At 45.1% G+C, this 20,073-nt stretch overlaps 1 protein-coding gene across 1 annotated transcript in view; it reads right to left on the reverse strand.

The window, feature by feature from the left end:
- YARS1 (tyrosyl-tRNA synthetase 1) overlaps window positions 1–20,073 on the reverse strand; it is a 117,357-nt gene that overhangs the window by 17,668 nt on the left and 79,616 nt on the right. Inside the window, exons 7-11 of the mRNA XM_069757069.1 lie at window positions 7,014–7,106; window positions 4,627–4,762; window positions 4,459–4,544; window positions 2,629–2,764; window positions 765–862 (exon numbers count right to left, since the gene is read on the reverse strand). Coding sequence (XP_069613170.1) covers window positions 765–862; window positions 2,629–2,764; window positions 4,459–4,544; window positions 4,627–4,762; window positions 7,014–7,106 — 549 coding nt within the window. The remainder of the gene's footprint in view (window positions 1–764; window positions 863–2,628; window positions 2,765–4,458; window positions 4,545–4,626; window positions 4,763–7,013; window positions 7,107–20,073) is intronic.

Genomic DNA, 20,073 nt, shown 5'->3' on the forward strand with positions numbered 1-20,073 from the left:
CAGAGGTGCAGGGATGATGAGGCGCAGTGAGCGGTATGGCGTGAGCAGGGTCCCTTCCAAAGGTGAGGTGACGCAGCGGCGCGGTATCCAAGGTAAGCAGCAGAGTCGAGTGAATCATGGCTTTATCGGTGGCGGCGGCCATCTTCCTGAGGCCGCGCGTGTGTAGATGAAGTGCTCTGCTTCCCGGGGCTTCAGGAAAATGGCCGCGGGAGGCCGCGCGTGCACAGATGGAGATCGCGGTGGCCATTTTCCTGAAATCGAGTTCGCAGATTTAGATCTCGGCTTCAGGAAAATCGCTGTCGCGATCTCCATCTATGCACGCGCAGCCTCCCGCGGCCATTTTCCTGAAGCCCCGGGAAGCAGAGCACTCCATCTGCACACGCGTGGCCTCAGGAAGATGGCTGCCGCCACCGATAAAGCCGCTGCGTCACCTCACCTGTGGAAGGGACCCCGCTCACGCCATACCGCTCACTGCCTCATCATCCCCGCACCTCTGCCGCCGCCACACCACTGCCGGTAAGCTTGCATTCCAACTATAAGACGCACCCCCCCATTTTCCTCACATTTTTTGGGGGAAAAAAGTGCGTCTTATAGTCCGAAAAATACGGTAAACCTATGGAAAACCAAATCCACAGTGCCCATGCTGAGGAAAATACCGCTTGGAAATGCTGCGGTTTATTTTCCGCACTATAACAAACATGTTAGAGTTGATGGACTATAGCAATATAGCTGTATATATATACAATAGCTGTAATTCTGCGTACCCTATTCACAGTCAGCACCTTCCCAACTCTCAAATCCAGGAGAGAGGGAATCAAATCCTCTGGGCCAGTGCTTCTAGTTTGAGCTTTAGGTGCTGCCTCTGTGGATAAAAAATACTGTTAAAAAGCAGCAAAGTTGTCTGCAAAAGTCATAGTGGTACACCTAAGACAGATACAATAATGTTGGACTCTTAATTTGCTCAAGAACAGTGGCATGTAAAAGTGTGGGCAACTCTGGTCAAAATTACTGTTATTGTGAACAGTTAAGCAAGTTGAAGATGAAATGATCTCTAAAAGGGCTAAAGTTAGATTACACATTTCCTTTGTATTTTAGGCAAACAAAATAAATATATTTTCATCTTTTACATTTAAAAAAATCCAAAAATGAAAATGGGCTGATGCAAAGGTTTGGGCATCCTGCATGGTTAGTACCTAGTACCACCCTCTATTGCAAATATCACAGCTGGTAAACACTTTTTGTAGCCAGACAAGACTCTTTCAATTCTTGTTTGATGGATTTTCATTCATTCTTCCTTGGAAAATACTTCCAGTTTGGCGAGATTCCTGGGTCATCTTGCATGCACTGCTAATTTGATGTGTAGCCACAGATATGCAATGATACTCATTCAGATCAGGGGACTGCGAGGGCCATTGTAAAACCTTGAGCTTGCGCCTTTCGAGGTAGTCTATTGTTGATTTTGACATGTGTTTGGGATCATTATCTATTGTAGAAGCCATCCTCTTTTCAACTTCAGGTTTTTAACAGATGGTGTTATGTTTGCATCAAGAACTTTTTAAATTTCATTGAATCCATTCTTCTCTCTACCCGTGAAATCCCCGTGCCATTGGCTGCAACAAAACTCAAAAGCATCATTGATCCACCCCTCCCCTATGCTTAATGGTTGGTAAAATGTTCTTTTCCTGAAATTCTGTGCCCTTTGTTCTCCACACATACCTTTGATCATTGCGGCCAAAGAGCTCCATTTTAACATCATCGGTCCACAGGACTTGTTTCCAAAATGCATCAGGCTTGTTTAGATGTTGTTTTGCATACTTCTGACTCTGAATTTTATGGTGATGATGCAGGACAGGTATTCCTTTGATGAACAGTAGAACAATGTACCACAACTCTAGAGTCTCTTAAATCTTTCGTAAGGTCTTTTGCCATCAATTGGGGGGTTCTAATTTGCCTCTCTAGCAATCCTACGAGCAGCTGTCACTGAAATTTTGCTTGGTCTTCCAGACCTTATCTTGACCTCCACTGTTCCTGTTTACTGCCATTTCTTAATTACATTTCGAACTGAGGAAAGGGCAACTTGAAAACTCTGATATCTTCTTGTAGGTTCCTCCTGCTTTGTCGGCTTCCACCATTTTCACTTTCAGAGTGCTAGGCAGCTGCTTCGAAAAACTTATGGCTGCTGATTTTTGGCATAAGGTTAGAGGAGGCTATAAAGCTGGGAAATTTGCATCACCTGGGTTTACCCAATGATGAACGTGAACAAGAAATAACTAACAGGCAAATTAAAGTCTGAAACCTTATTCAAAGTTATCTGAGCACATAAATCTCCAAGGGTAACCAAACTTTTGCATCGGCCCATTTTCCTTTTTGGAATTTTTAAAATGTAAAAAATTACTATGTATTTTTTTGCCTAAAATATGACTGTGTTATCTGTAACTTTAGGTCTTTTAGAGATAATTTCACCTTCAACTTGCTTAACTGTTCACATTAGCGGTAATTTTGGCAAGGGGTGCCAAACTTTTACATGCCACTGTAGCGCTAAAAACGTAAGCCATATGAGAAGAAACGTTTGGAGGACGACAGGTGAAAGAAGTCAACGTGAGTGAGTTAACAGCCATGCGTACTCACTTTGCTTGGTGGGATCTGGATAAGCCTCATTACTTAATTTCTTCAATTCTGGGTTGTTGAATTTCTCTCTGATGGGATCTAACAATTTATTGAGAGCTTTCTCTACTGAGGCTTTCAGATCTCCGGGATGGACATTCTGCAAATGTCATATAAAAACAGCATGTTGAGCATACAGGTTAGGTAAGCACAGTGCACACCAAAGATGTACAGTGCCTACAAGTAGTATTCAACCCTGCAGATTTAGCAGGTTTACACATTTGGAATTAACTTGGCATTGTGACATTTGGACTGTAGATCAGCCTGGAAGTGTGAAATGCACTGCAGCAAAAAAGAATGTTATTTCTTTGTTTATTTTTTTTAAAATTGTGAAAAGTCTTTTCAGAGGGTCATTTATTATTCAACCCCTCAACCCACCAGAATTCTGTTTGGTTCCCCTAAAGTATTAAGAAGTAGTTCAGGCACAAAGAACAATGAGCTTCACATGTTTGGATTAATTATCTCTTTTTCCAGCCTTTTCTGACTATTTAAGACCCTCCCCAAACTTGGGAACAGCACTCATACATGGTCAACATGGGAAAGACAAAGGACCATTCCAAGGCCATCAGAGACAAGATCGTGGAGGGTCACAAGGCTGGCAAGGGGTACAACACCCTTTCCAAGGAGTTGGGCCTACCTGTCTCCACTGTTGCGAGCATCATCCGGAAGTGGAAGGCTTATGGAACTACTGTTAGCCTTCCACGGCCCGGACAGCCTTTGAAAGTTTCCTCCCGTGCCGAGGCCAGGCTTGTCCGAAGAGTCAAGGCTAACCCAAGGACAACAAGGAAGGAGCTCCGGGAAGATCTCATGGCAGTGGGAACATTGGTTTCAGTCAATACCATAAGTAACGTACTCCACCGCAATGGTCTCCGTTCCAGATGAGCCCGTAAGGTACCTTTACTTTCAAAGCGTCATGTCAAGGCTCGTCTAGTTTGCTCATGATCACTTGGAGGACTCAGACTGACTGGTTCAAGGTTCTCTGGTCTGATGAGACCAAGATCGAGATCTTTGGTGCCAACCACACACGTGACGTTTGGAGACTGGATGGCACTGCATACGACCCCAAGAATACCATCCCTACAGTCAAGCATGGTGGTGGTGGCAGCATCATGCTGTGGAGCTGTTTCTCAGCCAAGGGGCCTGGCCATCTGGTCCGCATCCATGGGAAGATGGATAGCACGGCCTACCTGGAGATTTTGCACAAGAACCTCCGCTCCTCCATCAAGGATCTTAAGATGGGTCGTCATTTCATCTTCCAACAAGACAACGACCCAAAGCACACAGCCAAGAAAACCAAGGCCTGGTGCAAGAGGCAAAAAATCAAGGTGTTGCAGTGGCCTAGTCAGTCTCCTGACCTTAACCCAATTGAAAACTTGTGGAAGGAGCTCAAGATTAAAGTCCACATGAGGCACCCAAAGAACCTAGATAACTTGGAGAAAGATCTGCATAGAGGAGTGGGCCAAGATAACTCCAGAGACCTGTGCCGGCCTGATCAGGTCTTATAAAAGACGATTATTAGCTGTAATTGCAAACAAAGGTTATTCCACAAAATATTAAACCTAGGGGTTGAATAATAATTGACCCACACTTTTATGTAATTTATAAAAATTTAACTGAGCAACAAAACTTTTTGGTTTGTAAGATTTATGCATCCGTTAATAAATCCTGCTCTTGTTTGAAGTTTGAAGGCTCTAACTTATTTGCATCTTATTAAACCTGCTAAATCTGCAGGGGGTTGAATACTACTTGTAGGCACTGTAAGTAATTTGGGGTACATTACAATCAGAATCTTACCTGTTCAGCAAAGTCTTTTTCCAGCGAATCAAAGTCTGTGTAAGTTTTATTCCCACCAAATTTCTCATCGCGAAGAATAACAAACTCTGAAAAATTAAAGCAGATCAGAAGTAAGAGCTACAGGACAGGTCAAATAAGACATCCTGCTTATAAATCATACAGCCTCACCTGACTTGAGAGGGAACAGGACATGTCTGACGAAGCTTAAAACACCGTTATTCTCTATATTTCCTGGCTCACAAAATGCTTTTTTCAGCTTCTTCTTCACATCGGAAGGGGAGTCTAGGAGATCAATTTTTGATTCCTAAAACATAAGCTAAAACAATTAATTCCTCAAATCAAACTTTTTAACACCGTACACACATCGCTGAGAGTTGTCACACATTTCTGCGCCAGTAGTTTTGCAAAACTGCAGTATATATCCAAAATAAACAGCCAAACGAGTTAATACACGTAATAGTTGTAATATATGCAGATTTTCCACAAGACATCCCATACGTGAGAACTTATAAATGATTCCACAGTACATTTCTATTAACTTATAGATTGATTAGCGGGGGACAACCAAGAGGTCATGGAGTGGCCATTGGGGCATCCAGCACAGAAGGGAGAAACTGTGAGGAGTCAACCTTTACCATTACCTCATCTGTATGGCAGAAAGAATACAGGGGTAGACACAAAAGCTGGAAGAAGGGAGGTAAATGTTAACCGTCACACACACAAAGACAAGGAGATGAGGACATTTTTTTTTCTGGGGAAGGGTGGCACAAAACAGAGAAGAGGAACCCACAAGCATTCAAGAACAGACGTTGCCAAGAAGCTGCTCTCCTCCTACTTAAAACAGCTGATGATGCTGCCACCTAGCAGCTGAGGAGTTGATCAAGTGTCTAGGAGATGGTGTGGTGTGAATAACACAGCCCCACACACACTATTACTGACCAACTTATTACTGGGACCAAGAATACCAAATATCATCCTTCTGGTTAGGTGCAGCAGCCGGGTACACACGTTTATTTCTCACCCTCACTTTTTCCTGCATCCTCTCACCATTGGAAGAGAATACAACTTTTTGATTTGGACAAATGAAAATTGTGGAACATGCACATGGCAAATCGAATTAGTTTGATTAATTGTCAAGCCTTAATTTCAAGCAACTTTTCAGAAGAAACTGTCCTGTGTATGTACATAATGAATAAAGCCATTTCTGACCATTATACGTTTTGTTTCCTGCATTGTCAAAAGTTTCCCTCGCTGCAGACTGTCTCTAATTTCCAATTGACTCAGAGCTGGTGACTAGCCGCACCGATCTCCCCCATTCACAGCGCTGCAGAGAGCTTTTCGCTCCTGTTAGCACCTAGATAGAAACAGTAGCAGTGTGCAGGTAATTTTACAGCTGCAATGAGGCATGTAGATGTGAATCCAGCTCTAGGGTGAGATCAAAGACTTGTTAGAAAGCAGAGAATGATATTTCTTTGTCTCCCTCTGTTCCTCACTCCTTCCCAGCTTCCCTTTCCATTAAATATGCAAATTGTCTCTTCAGCGAGGAAGAGAACTAGAACTCTAGCACAACCTATTGTAAGCAGCGATCCTAAAAGTTATTATCTTTAATACTCCTTAACGAGCATTGCTATATGACTTGGGATAAAAGCCAAAATCAAAAGGTCAATTTGCAGACACGGGTGCATATCTGCTTCCAATAGGTGGAGACAGAGTTCTAGTTCTCTTCCTCACTGAAGAGTTTATCGCTTAGTATTGACTACCAGATCATTTCAGGTTCATTAAAATTTAAGATTATAGCTGGGATTGACTTATCTAAAGTCTGTGAGAGACTGAGGTCTTGTTATACTCAGCCTTGTTGTTCTTAGTCAGCCATCTTACAACTGAAAACTTGGTTGAAGTGACCTTTGTCTTTGTAGCTTTACATGCTAAATGTATTCCTTCATGGAGATAAAGATATGGGCTAATACATTGTGGTATATGTCAGTGTAAGATTCAAGGATGGATTCACGGGACTGTAATGGTCTCACAGGTCAACAGTGTTGTCAAAGCGCTAAGATTTGTGCAATTAGTTCAAGCCTTAGAAGCTGTAGGTGTCATATATTGGCATATTTACAGCCAACATGGAGCCTCGCAGTCTGTGTGTAATTTTGCCAACGGTCCGTAAATTATGTCAATATGTGATATAATGATGTTTCTTTGTTCTTCTGTGTTAGGATTGCATAACCTCCCTGTGAGCAGATCTCAGGATCGCACCCAAACTCTGCAGCCCTATCAGTTGATCATCGCACTGCCTGTACTTTTCATCACTCAGTAATCTGTCCTGTTGCCCGTCTTAAGAAATTGGTAACTGCTCAAGAAGACTTGTCTAAGGAGTCACTTCCAATAATATCCAACCACCTTCTGCTCCTTTCCATTTGCCGCTTTGTACTTGGTGGAGATTTGGTGATTCGGAGTCCCACCAAGGAAGGAAGATGGGATTCATTAGTCAAGACAGACAATTTAGACAACAATCAAATTCAACCACATCCTCAAATGTTTGTTTCCCCCACCATTACCTCTTCAGATGAGCTCATCTTTCCGCCTGTAAGCCCAGGAACCATAGGATTCATCAAATGTATGCGCTTTGTGTAACCCAGAGCTGGAAGGTACTAAAGGGGAAGAAAACAAAATATACAGTAAACCAACCTGTAAACATGTTATCGATAACTTATTTATCATGTACCTATAACACAGTTTCCGCAGAACCTCAGAACATTGCATATGAGATAAGAAAGACCAGTTACTACTAAACAAAATGTAGAACAGAGAGGAAAAACATGAACCCTTCTATATCAGTAGATACAGGGTACAGTTCTGTAATGTGCAAGGAGCCATCTGTAACCAGATGGAACCCTTAGAAGTAAGATACTAACTATACTGAAGATTATTGTATAATCAATACCCTTTAACAGCACAATACAACACGCTAATATAGATCATTCTGAAAAAAATCTAAGTAATTCCTCAGCTGCTTTTTCAAAATTTGCTATTTTTTCCTCTACTTTCCCATACCTAAACCCAGGGACCCCATCCGCCTGCCGAATCTTAGCAGCAAGAGGTTCTACAGCCAACGCGAACAGGAGGGGTGAAAGCGGGCATCCCTGCCTAGTCCCCCTAGCCAGCCCTATAGGTCGAGATAGCTCCACGTTTACTCTAATTCTAGCGGACGGTAATGAGTACAACAGCTGTATCCAGGCCACAAACTGCGGACCAAACCCCATACATTCCAGCACCTGCCAGAGGTACCCCCATTCGACACTGTCAAACGCCTTATGTGCATCCAGCGATACAATCACTCTTCGACCACAGTTGTCAGACTCTACCTGCAAATTTACATATAACCTCCGCAAATTGATCGCCGTTGATCTATCCGGCATAAAGCCAGATTGGTCCGAATGCACCAGACTCGCAATAACACTAGAGAGGCGGAGAGCCAACACCTTGGCCAGAAGCTTGACATCAATAGTTAGTAAAGAAATTGGGCGGTACGACTCCGGTTTCCCCAAGTCCTTATCCTCCTTTGGAATGACCACTATTATGGCCTCTCTCATAGAGGCTGGCAAGCGCCCACAGGACCTAGCTTCCTCCAATACCATTTTTAATCTAGGAATCAACACTTCTGCCAACCCTTTATAGATCTCAGCGGGTAGCCCATCGACCCCAGGCGCCTTCCCATTAGCCATAGACATCAATGCCCGACTCAATTCCTCCTCAGTGATAGGGGCCTCAAGGCTCTCCCTATCTGTCTCACTCAGTCTCGGCAGATCCAGACCTTCCAAGAAAGTCAGTGTGTCCTCGACCGATTCACCAACCCGAGAGGAATACAAATCTGCATAGAAGTCCGCGAAGGCTCTCAAGATTTCAGGCGTTTCCGTTATTTTACCTCCACTAGCAGAGTCCAAAGAATGTATATATGAAGAACCTCTCTGAGCAGCAGCCACTACCGACAGCATATGTCCCACTGTTTCTCCCTCCTGATAGAACAATACCCTTTGGAAATCCCGCTTCCTCTCGGCTTTGCCTAACAGAATTTTTTCCAAATGATCTTGTGCGTTTTTCATCCTTCTCTCTGCCTCAGGGGTTCCCAGCGTAGCCATCCCATCTTCTGCTTCCTTCAACTCCTTAACTGCCACTTTTTCTGCCTCTCTCGTCCTCCGCTTACACCTACTAATGTCCCTAAACAGTAGTCCCCTCAGATACGCCTTCATTGCATCCCAAATCGTAAGAGCATCAGTACTTCCATCATTTAAGAGAAAGAATTCCGCTACCTCCCGTCCTATACTTTCCAACTCAATACTCTGTAACCAATTAGGATGAATCTTCCATTCTCTCACACTTAGCGAATGAGCCCCCTCCAATCAAAACCTCTACTTCAATTGGACTATGGTCCGACAAGGCCCTTGGCAGATATCTCACCTCCCCAACCAACGTGTCCAAAATCCTGTTACCCAGAGCCATATCAATCCTAGAGAGCGTGGCATGCGCCGGTGAATAACATGAGTACCCTCTCTCCCCAATATGTCTAACCCTCCAAAGATCAATCAAACCTATCTCCTGTATATAGGTGTCAAATGTTGTTATGTGTCCCTCCGACCTATTCTGAGTATTTTTATTTTTATCCCAATATTCATCACAGATGTTATTTAGATCCCCGATAATTATTAACGGTGCCGGCCCCCATCTTTCCACTCGCTCCATTACTTCTCTAATTTTCCTGCTAGAGTAGGGAGGCGGAATATACATCGCTGCAACACACAACATCACTCCATACAGTATACACCGTATTAGTACGTACTGCCCATCCACATCCACACATACCTTCACCTCCTCATACTGAACTCCCGCTGGAACCAAGATTGAGACTCCTCTTGCATACGTGGAGAAGGTAGAATGATATCCCTTCTGGATCCACCGTCTATTCAGAACATCCACCTTTTCCCTTACCAAATGCGTCTCCAGCAAGCATATCATTGAGGCCCGTTGGTCTCTTGCATATTGCAAACACGCGGCACGTCTAGATTTCTCCCCTAGGCCTCTCACATTCCAGCACAAAATCTTAAAACGGGTCCCCATCACTTGGCTCATCTTCACTATAAGTATCGTCAATTTTGAGCCCAAGCTGTCTAACTACCCTCCCCCCCCCCTCCCAACTCCCCCTCCCACCCTTCCCCCCTCACATCTAACCATTCCACCTCTTTTCAAGAGTGGGGCATCATCGCCCATAGCGAACACTCCGTTTGGCATTACCTTCCCAACCCTCCTCCCACCACTGTACATAACAGGATTTCAGACATTTTGAAAAATAACGTATCTCAAAACATTTTAACGTAGAATTATTTACACACGCAAGAAACCTGCATACACTTAAAATATGCCGCATACCCTTCCTCCCCCTTTCCCAGCAACCATTACACCATCCCTTTAACTTTAACTGAATACAATCCAGCTCCCTTCTTCACCACCCGTACCCCCTGAGTTGTCAATCACATGACTCTCTGCCAACTGACAGATAAGTAACCAAAATCAGACTCTTCCCACAGTTTCAGTCTCCTTTTCCTTTAAGCTTTTTAGCATTAATATCGATCCACTGGGTAGCTTCCTCCGGCTTCTGAAAAAAATGAATTTTATCAAACGCCACCACCCTCAGTCTTGCTGGAAACATCATGGAGTACTGTACTCCCAACTCCCTCAGCCGTCTCTTGATACCCGTGAACATCATCCGTTGTCTCTGCACCAAAGTAGAATAGTCTGGATATATAGCAATCTTTTGGCCTTCAACTGTCAGATCCGTCATGTCTCTGGCCTTCCTCAGGATAATGTCTCTGTCTCTATAGTTTAGAATTTTGGCTAGCATGGTACGGGGATTCGCTCCAGGGACAGGTGGTTTCGGTGGGACCCTATGCGCTCTTTCTGCCGCGAACACTTTTGTTAGCGCCATATCTCCAAATGTTTCTAACAGCCATTTTTCAATATATTCCGTTGGATTCCTCCCTTCAGCTTTTTCAGGGATGCCCACTATGCGGATATTATTTCTTCTGGACCTGTTCTCAAGGTCCTCATTTTTCGCAGCCAATTCAGCTATTGCTTGAGTGAACTTTTTCTCTGCTTTTTGCAGCTGCACTATATGGTCTTCTACAGTGCTCACTCTCTCCTCTACCTCCCCCACACGTTTGTCAATCTTCTGCATGGCTGCGTTTATCTGGGCTGTGTCTCCCTTAACCTCCTGTATCTGTAAGGTCAGAGACTGTTTACATGAAGAGACAAGCGCAAAAACGTCTCTTAGGGTAGGCTCAGCTTCTGGCGCCATTTCCTCGGGTCCCCCTTCTGCCACCGCCATTTTACTCTCCTTTCTCCCCTGTTGTACCTCATGTTCTCCTGCTGGGCTCTCCTCCTCCTCCTCCTCTTCGGTATCAGCTCCGGCTCCCTCCTCTGCGGCCTCCGCTCTCGCAAACTGCTGGAGCTTTGCCGCAACCTCCATGCGGCGTTCTCCTTGTCTGCCTTCTCCCTCGTGTCGGCGCCATCTTGGATTGCGCCTGCATCCCCAGCTCCCGCGTCCTTCTGCCGTCTCCTGGTCATGTTCGCCGGCTCCAGCACCACCGCTCAGCACCGCCGGACCCTCCAAGTCTCCCCACAGCCGGTAAGACCCCCGCAGGGACCAAACAGCAGCGGCTCTGCAGGATTTTAGAATGTACAGCGGCGGGAGCTCACAGCCGCACGTCCGCTCACATGAGCTCTCAGGCCACGCCCCCGAGTACCGCCAGTTCCTTGTTCGATATATGCCTGGTCCGTTAACAGGGTTATATCGGGCCACAGACCAGCCACCAGCAGCATGTGAGACTACGCCGAGAAACGGACGTGTGGATCGAGATAAAAAAGCAGCCCAAGGTTAAATTATATATTTAATCGCCTTAAAGACACACTAGACAATACAGTATATATACACACTGGCCATACATATATAATGGTCAGATATGCAAATACAATAGTGGTAGGACAAAGGGTAAAAACAAAAGATATAGTCAGTTTCCAGTTAGATGAAGGGCCTGGTTTGCAGGGGAGGGTCTGCCACATGTGAGGCTTGTGTTCCCCTAAAGTCGGCCATAAGTTCACTACAGCCAACACTTTCCTGTCTCCACCATGATGACGTCTCTCCATCTCCTCCTCCCTCATCATTCCAATTCTCAGCCCATCCACGTAGGAGATGGGACAAAGCTTATTTGGGCACTAGCCTCTGTTGCGCTAGAAACCAACTTCTGTTCCTCCTCCTTAGCCTTCACCTCCTCATTTTTACCCAATCTGCACTGAGAAAATGAGATGAGATTGGGCTGCAGAGTATCTCCCTTTCTCATGTTTTCCTCCATTTCCACCTGGTCCGCATTTAAAGCTTCATGTTTAATTGGGAGCAGCGACTGTTTAAGTAGGCACAAAAGTGGGATTGTTGTGCAGATTATGGTGTCATCTCCACTCACCATCTTTGTGAAGTCCTCAAAGTCTTGGAGAACCGCACAAATGTCAGACATCAATGCCCACTCTTCAGTTGTCTGCGAAGGATGACCAGAATACTGACGGGTGTGTTAGAGCTGGTATTCAACTGGCCTCTGCACAAGCTGCCAGGGCTTGGTGAGCAGCAGTGTGGAGTTCCAGCGAGTGGACACATCGCACACCAGTCGATGATATGGAAATCCGCCAGAGCCGCAGCAGCTGTAGCTGACTTGTGGAAATGGGCGTTAATGTGACTTATCTTGACCAGAAGCTCTGGCAAATCTGGGTAGGTCTTCGGAAACTGCTGAACTACCAAGTTGAGCAAGTGGGCTTGCCAAGTTTCACAGCCGCCACCAGGTTACGGCCATTAACACACATGACGATGCCTGGTTGTAGGTTCAGTGCAAAGAGCCTCAAATCTGTCTTGTCTGTTATCCTTTCAATAACTCTGCTGCAGTGTGCAGTTTGGCTCCTACACAAATTTGCTTCAGAGGACCCTATTGCCGCTTCTCTGAGGCAGTTCTGCAGAGCTTCCAGCTTATGCGGACGATGTGCTCTTGAGATACCAAATCGGAGATGGAGGAGGAGCAGGAGTGGTTCAGGAACTGGTGTAGGAAGTGGAGGAAAAAACTGATAGAAGTAGCGCCAGCAATTCTCGGCGACAGGAGCACATGTGCCATGCCAGGGTGAGACTCAGCCTCCACAATGTTCACCCCCAGTATGCAGTCAGGGAAATGTAGCATCCCTGGCCACAAGCGCTTGTTCACCTGTCGGTCGTTACGTGGACAATCCCAAGAGCGTTGTTAAGGGCACCAAAGATGTTCCTGGACACATGCTGTTACAAGGCGGGGACGCCACACAGGGAGAAATAGTGGTGGCAGGGTACAGAGTACCGAGGGACGGCTGCCACCATAAGTCAGTGGAAATCCTCCATTTCTACATACCTAAACAGCAAGATTTCCAGTTCAAGCAGCCTGAACATGTGCCTGTTTAGCATTTCGACAGGGGATTGGCAAGCACCTAGCACAGGGGGAAGAGGCAGTGGTGTCATCCGCTGGTACCAATTGTCGTCCCACTGAGTCGGGTGCTTAGATGACATGTGCCTGATTATGCTGTGGTTGTTAGGCTCTTTGATCTTGGCATTGCACAGGTTATTATTATTATTTATTACTATAGTGCCATTTATTCCATGGCGCTTTACATGTGAAAAGGGGTATACATAATAAAAAACAAGTACAGTAATGAAACAATGCAAGGCCCCAACTTGTACAGGAAGATACAGAGAAACGCCCTAGGTGATAACACGGAGGACCGTGATGCAAGAAAAAAAAACCTATGTAGAGAAAAAGAGTCCTCCAGACACAAGGTGTATAAAGAATAAACAATTTTATTGAAACAAAAATTAAAAAGCTTATGTGCACACGATGCAGAATTGGTGCAGAACTGCAGCAGATTTTTCTGCTGCAGAAACGCTGCAGAACTGCACTGTGATGTACAGTACAATGTAAATCAATGTGAAAAAAAAAGCTGTGCACATGGTGCAGAAAAATCTGCGCAGAAACGCTGCAGATTTCAAAGAAGTGCATGTTGCTTCTTTTGTGCAGTTTTGCAGCGTTTCTGCGCAGATTTTTCTGCACCATGTGCACAGCTTTTTTTTTTTCACATTGATTTACGTTGTACTGCACAGAAACTGCGTATAAACTGCATAGAAACTGCGCAGAAACTGCATCAAATCTGCAGATGCAGATTTAGTGCAGAAAATTCTGCACCTCATTTCCTACGTGTGCATATAGCCTAAAAATGGAGATGTAAACAGACTACAGAAAATGAAAAAGCAAACACTGGACCAATAAATAGGTTGTGTTCAAAGTTATGCATATAATGCAACACCTTGCAGAGTAAGTTTACATTCATAAGCAGGCAAACGCATGAGGTAGTAATATATGAAAAAATAGAATTCTCATAAATAAAGTGCAAGGTGCAGTGCAGATAACTAAAGTGCAGAGAGGGATACAGACAAATTAAATGGACGGTGCTGGGGTTTGTCTCTGGGGACTCCCAGAAAGAAGAAAGTTGTACTAAATAAGTTGAATGACACAAAATAAGGAATTCATAGGAGAGTACAGAGATAAAAGTAAACACTATAACTCAAGGTTAAATAGGCATTTGACAGCAATTCTTAACAATACCATGAATAGATATAAGGATAAATCCAGGCCAAGACCAATCTACTATATAATTGTCTAAGGGGTACTTCCGTCTTTCTGTCTGCAACTTCCGTCACGGAAATCCCGCGTCGCTGATTGGTCTCCCCAGCTGCCTGTCCTGGCTGCCGGGACCAATCAGCGACAGGCCGGCCAAGAATTAGTCTCTCCCTACTCCCATCCAGTCAGTGCCCGGCGCCCGCTCCATACTCCCCTCCAGTCAGCGCTCACACAGGGTTAATGACAGCGTTAACGGACCGCGTTATGCCGCGGCTAACGCACTCCGTTAATGCTGCTATTAACCATGTGTGACCAACTTTTTACTATTGATGCTGCCTATGCAGGATCAATAGTAAAAAGATCTAAGGTTAAAACTAATTTAAAAGAAAAAAAAAACCTGCTATTCTCACCATCCGTCGTCCGCCGATGCACGCGCGGCTGCCGCCAGCTTCCGTTCCCAGAGATGAATTGCGAAATTACCCAGAAGACTTAGCGGTCTCGCGAGACCGCTACGTCATGTGGGTAATTTCGCAATGCATCCTGGGAACGGAAGCTGGCAGCAGCAGCGTGCGCATCGACAGAGCTTTGCTGGACGACGGAGGGTGACTATAGAACTATTTTTTATTTTAATTATTTTTTTTTAAGAGGGATATGGTGCCCACACTGCTAAATACTATGTGGGCTGTGTTATATACTGCGTGAGCTGTGTTATATACTACATGGCTGCTATATACTACATGGGCAGTGTTATATACTACATGGCTGCTATATACTACATGGGCAGTGTTATATACTATGTGGGCTGTGTTATATACTACATGGCTGCTATATACTACGTGGGCAGTGTTGTATACTATGTGGGCTATGTTATATACTGCGTGGGCTGTGTTATATACTACATGGCTGCTATATACTACATGGGCAGTGTTATATACTATGTGGGCAATGTTATCTACTACAATATGTCGTGGCCTGTGCTATATACTATGTGGCTGCTATATACATACATACATATTCTAGAATACCCGATGCGTTAGAATCGGGCCACCATCTAGTACCAGATATAAATACCCAGGGTCCAGAGGGCTCCAGTGTATCTCCTTGATGCGCCTTTCGATAGTTTATTCCTCAGAAAGGTTACATGCAGAGAAGAGATGGGCTGGGGTTGGTAAGGTTTGGGATGAGGTAGGATCGGGTCAAGTGAGAGAAAACTGAAAGTGTTGAATAGTTGTTCAGGGTTGTGAGACAGGGAAGATATGAGAGTTGAGACGTAGGTTTGTTTTGCTGCAGTGGGTGTGGACATAAAGTGGTGAGGGACTGTTTGAATGTGATGAAGTGTGCATTGGAGTGTGATCTTTTCCATCTCCTCTCAGCAACCCTGGACGCCCACCTCAGTTCTTTAGTCAAGCTGGTGTGCCAGTGTTGATTATGTTAGTTTTTGTATATCTGTGACAGGGAGAAGGGACTCAGAAAGTAAGTGTAAATCAAGGTATTTGAGATTTCTGCAAGGGTGTGCAAGTTTGTGTAGTGGGGATTGTGCACTAGGAGAGGGGAGGGAAGAGAATGTAAGTAGGTTGTGGTCAGAGAGCAACAGGTGAGTTAGAGAGGTTAGATAGGGAACAGAGGCGAGTGAAGATGAGGTCCAGTGTGTGACCCTCTTTGTGAGTTGCTACAGAAGAGTGGGAAGTATCAATGAAGATGTCGAAGTTGCCCATGATGATAGGGGTATGTAGGTGTAAAGGAAATTAAGTAGCCAGGTGCTGAAGTGGTCAAAAAAGGTGGTGGCAGGGAGAGTAACAGAGAGTAGTAGTGGAATTGGGGTAAAGAAGCAATTATCTGACTGGAGAAAACCATCTCCTCCCACAAGCTTGCTGCTTTAGCGGGTGGTGTACGAAAGTTGGAGTTCCTCATAAGAAAGTGCAGCTGGAGAGGCTGTGTCAAGAGGGGACGAGCCAGGTGTCAGTGATGCCGACGAAGGAAAATTTGTTAGTAATGAAAAGATCATGGATGTATGAAAGTTTGTTGCAGACAGAAAAAAGTTCCATAGATCTCCTGTTAAGAGGGACTGGGGAAGAGGGGGCTGGGTGAATGGGTATGAGGTTAGAAAGGTTGCGTAAATTTGTGATAGATCATGGATGGGAGGTAGAAGTGACTGTGAGGATGTGGAAAGGAGAACCAGGATTTGGAGAGGTATCACAGGCAGTGAGGAAGAGCAGACATAATGTTATTAGGCGAGAGCTGGAGAGGTCATGAGATGGCTGTCTGCGAGACAAAGAATTGTAGGTTGAATAACAGATTTGAGAAGGAGGTGAGATGGATGGGGAGTATGAAGGGAGAGATAACCAGCTAATTACTAGGTGTAGGGATTAGGGGGGTTAGTATGAAATGAAGGACTATGGGGGTGAGAATAAAGACAAACTGAAACATTGTTTATTGTGACTAAGTATCCAGTTACCTTCAGTTCCCCTCTGGTTCAATTTAGGTCTAATTCAGAACAATACACAGGTTGCAAATGATCTTTTTTTTGTATCAAAACTCTTTTAAAAAAGTCCTAACTCTTTGGGAGAACAGTTACCCACTTTCTCCCTCGGGTTTCCCCACTGCCTCCTCCTGCCTGTTTCGGTGCTGCCAATTCCTCCCCCTCAGCGCTGCTGGCCTCGCACTGCATGCCAGCTTCCCAGGTTGAGTAAGTGACTTAGTCACCCACCATCTCATCTTCCAGTGTTCTAATATGGGATCACTGGTCTCCTTCGACTCGACATGGTGGGAGGAAGGAGGTACAGTGTGAGGATTAAGTGATCCAGACTCTTGGCTGGCCAGACTGGACAGTGTGGAAAACGGTGTGGTGTTGGCAAACATGCTGAAATCTTTATCTGCTATCCAACCGACCACCTGTTTGCACTGGTGTAGCTTCAGAAGTGGTGTCTTGTGCCTCCCTGCAAAGTGGGACAGGAATATATATGTCGTGGATGGGTGTGTTTGTGCTCCAGAAACAGTCGGAGTCGCACCTGCCCTATGTCCTTGCGGTCTGTGTGTACCATCAATAGAACTTCCACTTTCCCTTCCATCATCACACACATTTTCTAATTGCTAGGTGTCTGGAAACCAAGTTTCTTTGAATACGGTAATTGAAACTAAAAAAAATTAAAATTTGGTCACCTGTAGCAGGCCAAGTGGTTTTTAAAAATTTCAAACCACCGTAATTTTGCACAAAGTAGGTTAAACTGTATGGATGACAATAGTACATTTTTGGAACAAAAAAATGTGGTCACCTGCAGCAGCTATTTATTTAGCAACGGACGGCAAAGCCCTAAGCCCTGCCTAGAGACTGGACCTCAACCACACTTTTTTGCTCCAGCAGCTGTCCCTAGGCTAAATGCAGAATGTATCGCATACAAACAGTAAAACACAAGATTAGCCCTAAGGACTTTTAGTATGACGGTTTAGTAAAGTTTCCTCACTAGAGGACTCAGATTCCTAAAACTGGGCACACAAGCCTGGACAACTACTCTCTCCCTCAGTTGTGCAATGGTGTCACAGTGTGCAGAGTGTGGCGGCGATGGTCCTTTTATAACCTGTGATCAGGTAACACAGTGAATCACAGTAATGCCAGGCAATCCCCGCATGTTTATTGGCTGTGTAACAGGCGCCAAACATGGCCGGGCCGGGGATTCGAGCACTCAATCCGAACACTAGTCAATGCTTGACGAATGCAGAGCACATCCGAGCACCCAGATAGTCGAGTGATATTTGAGTATCACCGACCATGTTCGCTCATCACTATTAGGAGCTCAAGTACTAAACAAGCTGTTATATGACCTGTAGAATCACAATTCCCGGCCCCTAGCATCGGCAATATACAGAAAAGTTCTCCTAATCACGGCTCTCTCATTCCTAAGACAACTTGAGAATACTCCTTCAAATGATTTCTGATTCTGGCCACTAGAGTGGGGTGTCAGCTGCACAAGAAAGTTGGCAACTGCAAGTGATAGCAAGGCAAAGCTGATGGAGTTCATGACAGAATAGAATGGCAGCTTGTGGAAACGGCATATTTCCTGAAACAAACTGTTACGGACTGGGGAAGATAGTAATTAAAGAGGATGTGGAAATCATATATTCAATGTCTATTTAATTTGAAAAACTAAACACTTTTGTAATTTACATCAATTAAAAATGTCTAACCATTCCCTTTTTACATCATCTTCCCATTTCAGCATTCTTTTTACACTTTGATGACGTTCTGTTTTAGTCTCCCGTTATGCACTGGGGTGTCTGACACTGAACTTCATCAAGGGGCTGTGTCCAATCCCACAGCTTCTTTTACCGTTTTGAAACAGGACACCTTCAGGGGCTGGCGCGGTGGACACACTCCACAGCTGCTTTCACTGATCCGAAACAAGGCATAACATGTGATATATGTTTCAGGGGTGGGCCTGGTCCCTATTGTACTAAGCATGCGCCTGTTGTCATTTGTGATGCATGCTCAGTATGCTCTTCCCTTCACTGTACACTTGCAGTGGGCTCCTTAACCAGCTTGTCATTTCTCTTTACTGAGCAAGTGGCAGTTGTTCGTTTTGATGTATGCTCACAACCTTCCCCCTCCTCAACGCTATCACGGTCTTTCAATAGGACGTGTGCTAATTCTTTCACCCCTATTTTAACAGGCTGCCAAGTGAACACACTACTAGTGCGCATTGAAAGAGAGAGCATAGCGAAGGAAGGAGAGAATACTGACCATGTGTCAGATTGTCAACCAGTGCATGCTCATTAGAACAGAGACTAGCCCCTGAAAAAGAGGTCACTCATGATGTACGGGCCGTGACCGCAGCGTCAGACCCTTAATAATGTTCCGTTTCTGACTCGCCAATACATGCTGCTATATTAGAGTATAAGCCAAGGCATTTAATTTTGCCACGAAAAACTGGGAAGACTTATTGACTTTAGTATATGCCGGGTATGCATTATCACCTCATCCCCTTTCTGGCCTGCACGGCCCCCTCATCCCCATCCTAGTTTGCACGGCCCCCTCAGCCCATCCTGGTCTGTACGGCCCCCCTCATCCCCATCCTGGTCTGCATGATTCCTCATCCCTATCCTTGTATGCATGGCACTCTCATCCTTATCCTAGTATGCATGGCTCCCATCAAGAAAGCATGAAAAAAAAATTACAACAAAAAAAATCCCATCCTACGTACCCTTCCTGCGCTCCCTCGCAGTGTCTTGTTCCGGTGCCAGCAGCTGCTTTATGCTTGTAAGCAGTGCATGGCAGGGACATCATGCGCTGTTTAAAAGCAGAGCACAGCTGCCGGAATACTCACCACTCCACACGCCGGAACTATGTGCATGGAGGGCAGTGAGTATTCAATGCTATTATGTAGCGTGCACAGTGTCAGCTGCAGCCACCGGGGGTCACGTGTCCCCGATACCTAAGGGAATGAATATTCACCTCTCTCCATGCCTATGGGAGTGGAGAGAGGTGAATATTCATTTCTCTTAAGTAGCGGGCACACGTGACCACCCTCCCAGCTGCTGCTGGAAGCCGGCGGCTGCGGCTGACACTGTGCGCGCTATTACAGAAAAATGAATATTCACTGCCAGCGCATTGAATATTCATTTCTCTTTAGCAACGGGCACAGGCTTTAGCCGCAGCAGCTGACTCCTGCCTCTGTGAGCCGCTGCCGCTCCCCCTCCATCTTCTGGGACAATGACCCAAGTAGGGGGGCGATTTCACCACACAAAAAAAAATATGTGCTGAAAAACTCAGCTTATACTCGAGTACTTATGGTAGTTTTCAAAGTGGAACATTATCTGTAAGGTTTCAGACAACTTCTTTATATGCGTTGTTGCACAAATAATATTGTACTTCATTAAATCATTTTTCTAATTTTAT

Source organism: Ranitomeya imitator, chromosome 3 (genome assembly GCF_032444005.1).
Source record: "Ranitomeya imitator isolate aRanImi1 chromosome 3, aRanImi1.pri, whole genome shotgun sequence".
NCBI classification, from domain to species: domain Eukaryota; kingdom Metazoa; phylum Chordata; class Amphibia; order Anura; family Dendrobatidae; genus Ranitomeya; species Ranitomeya imitator.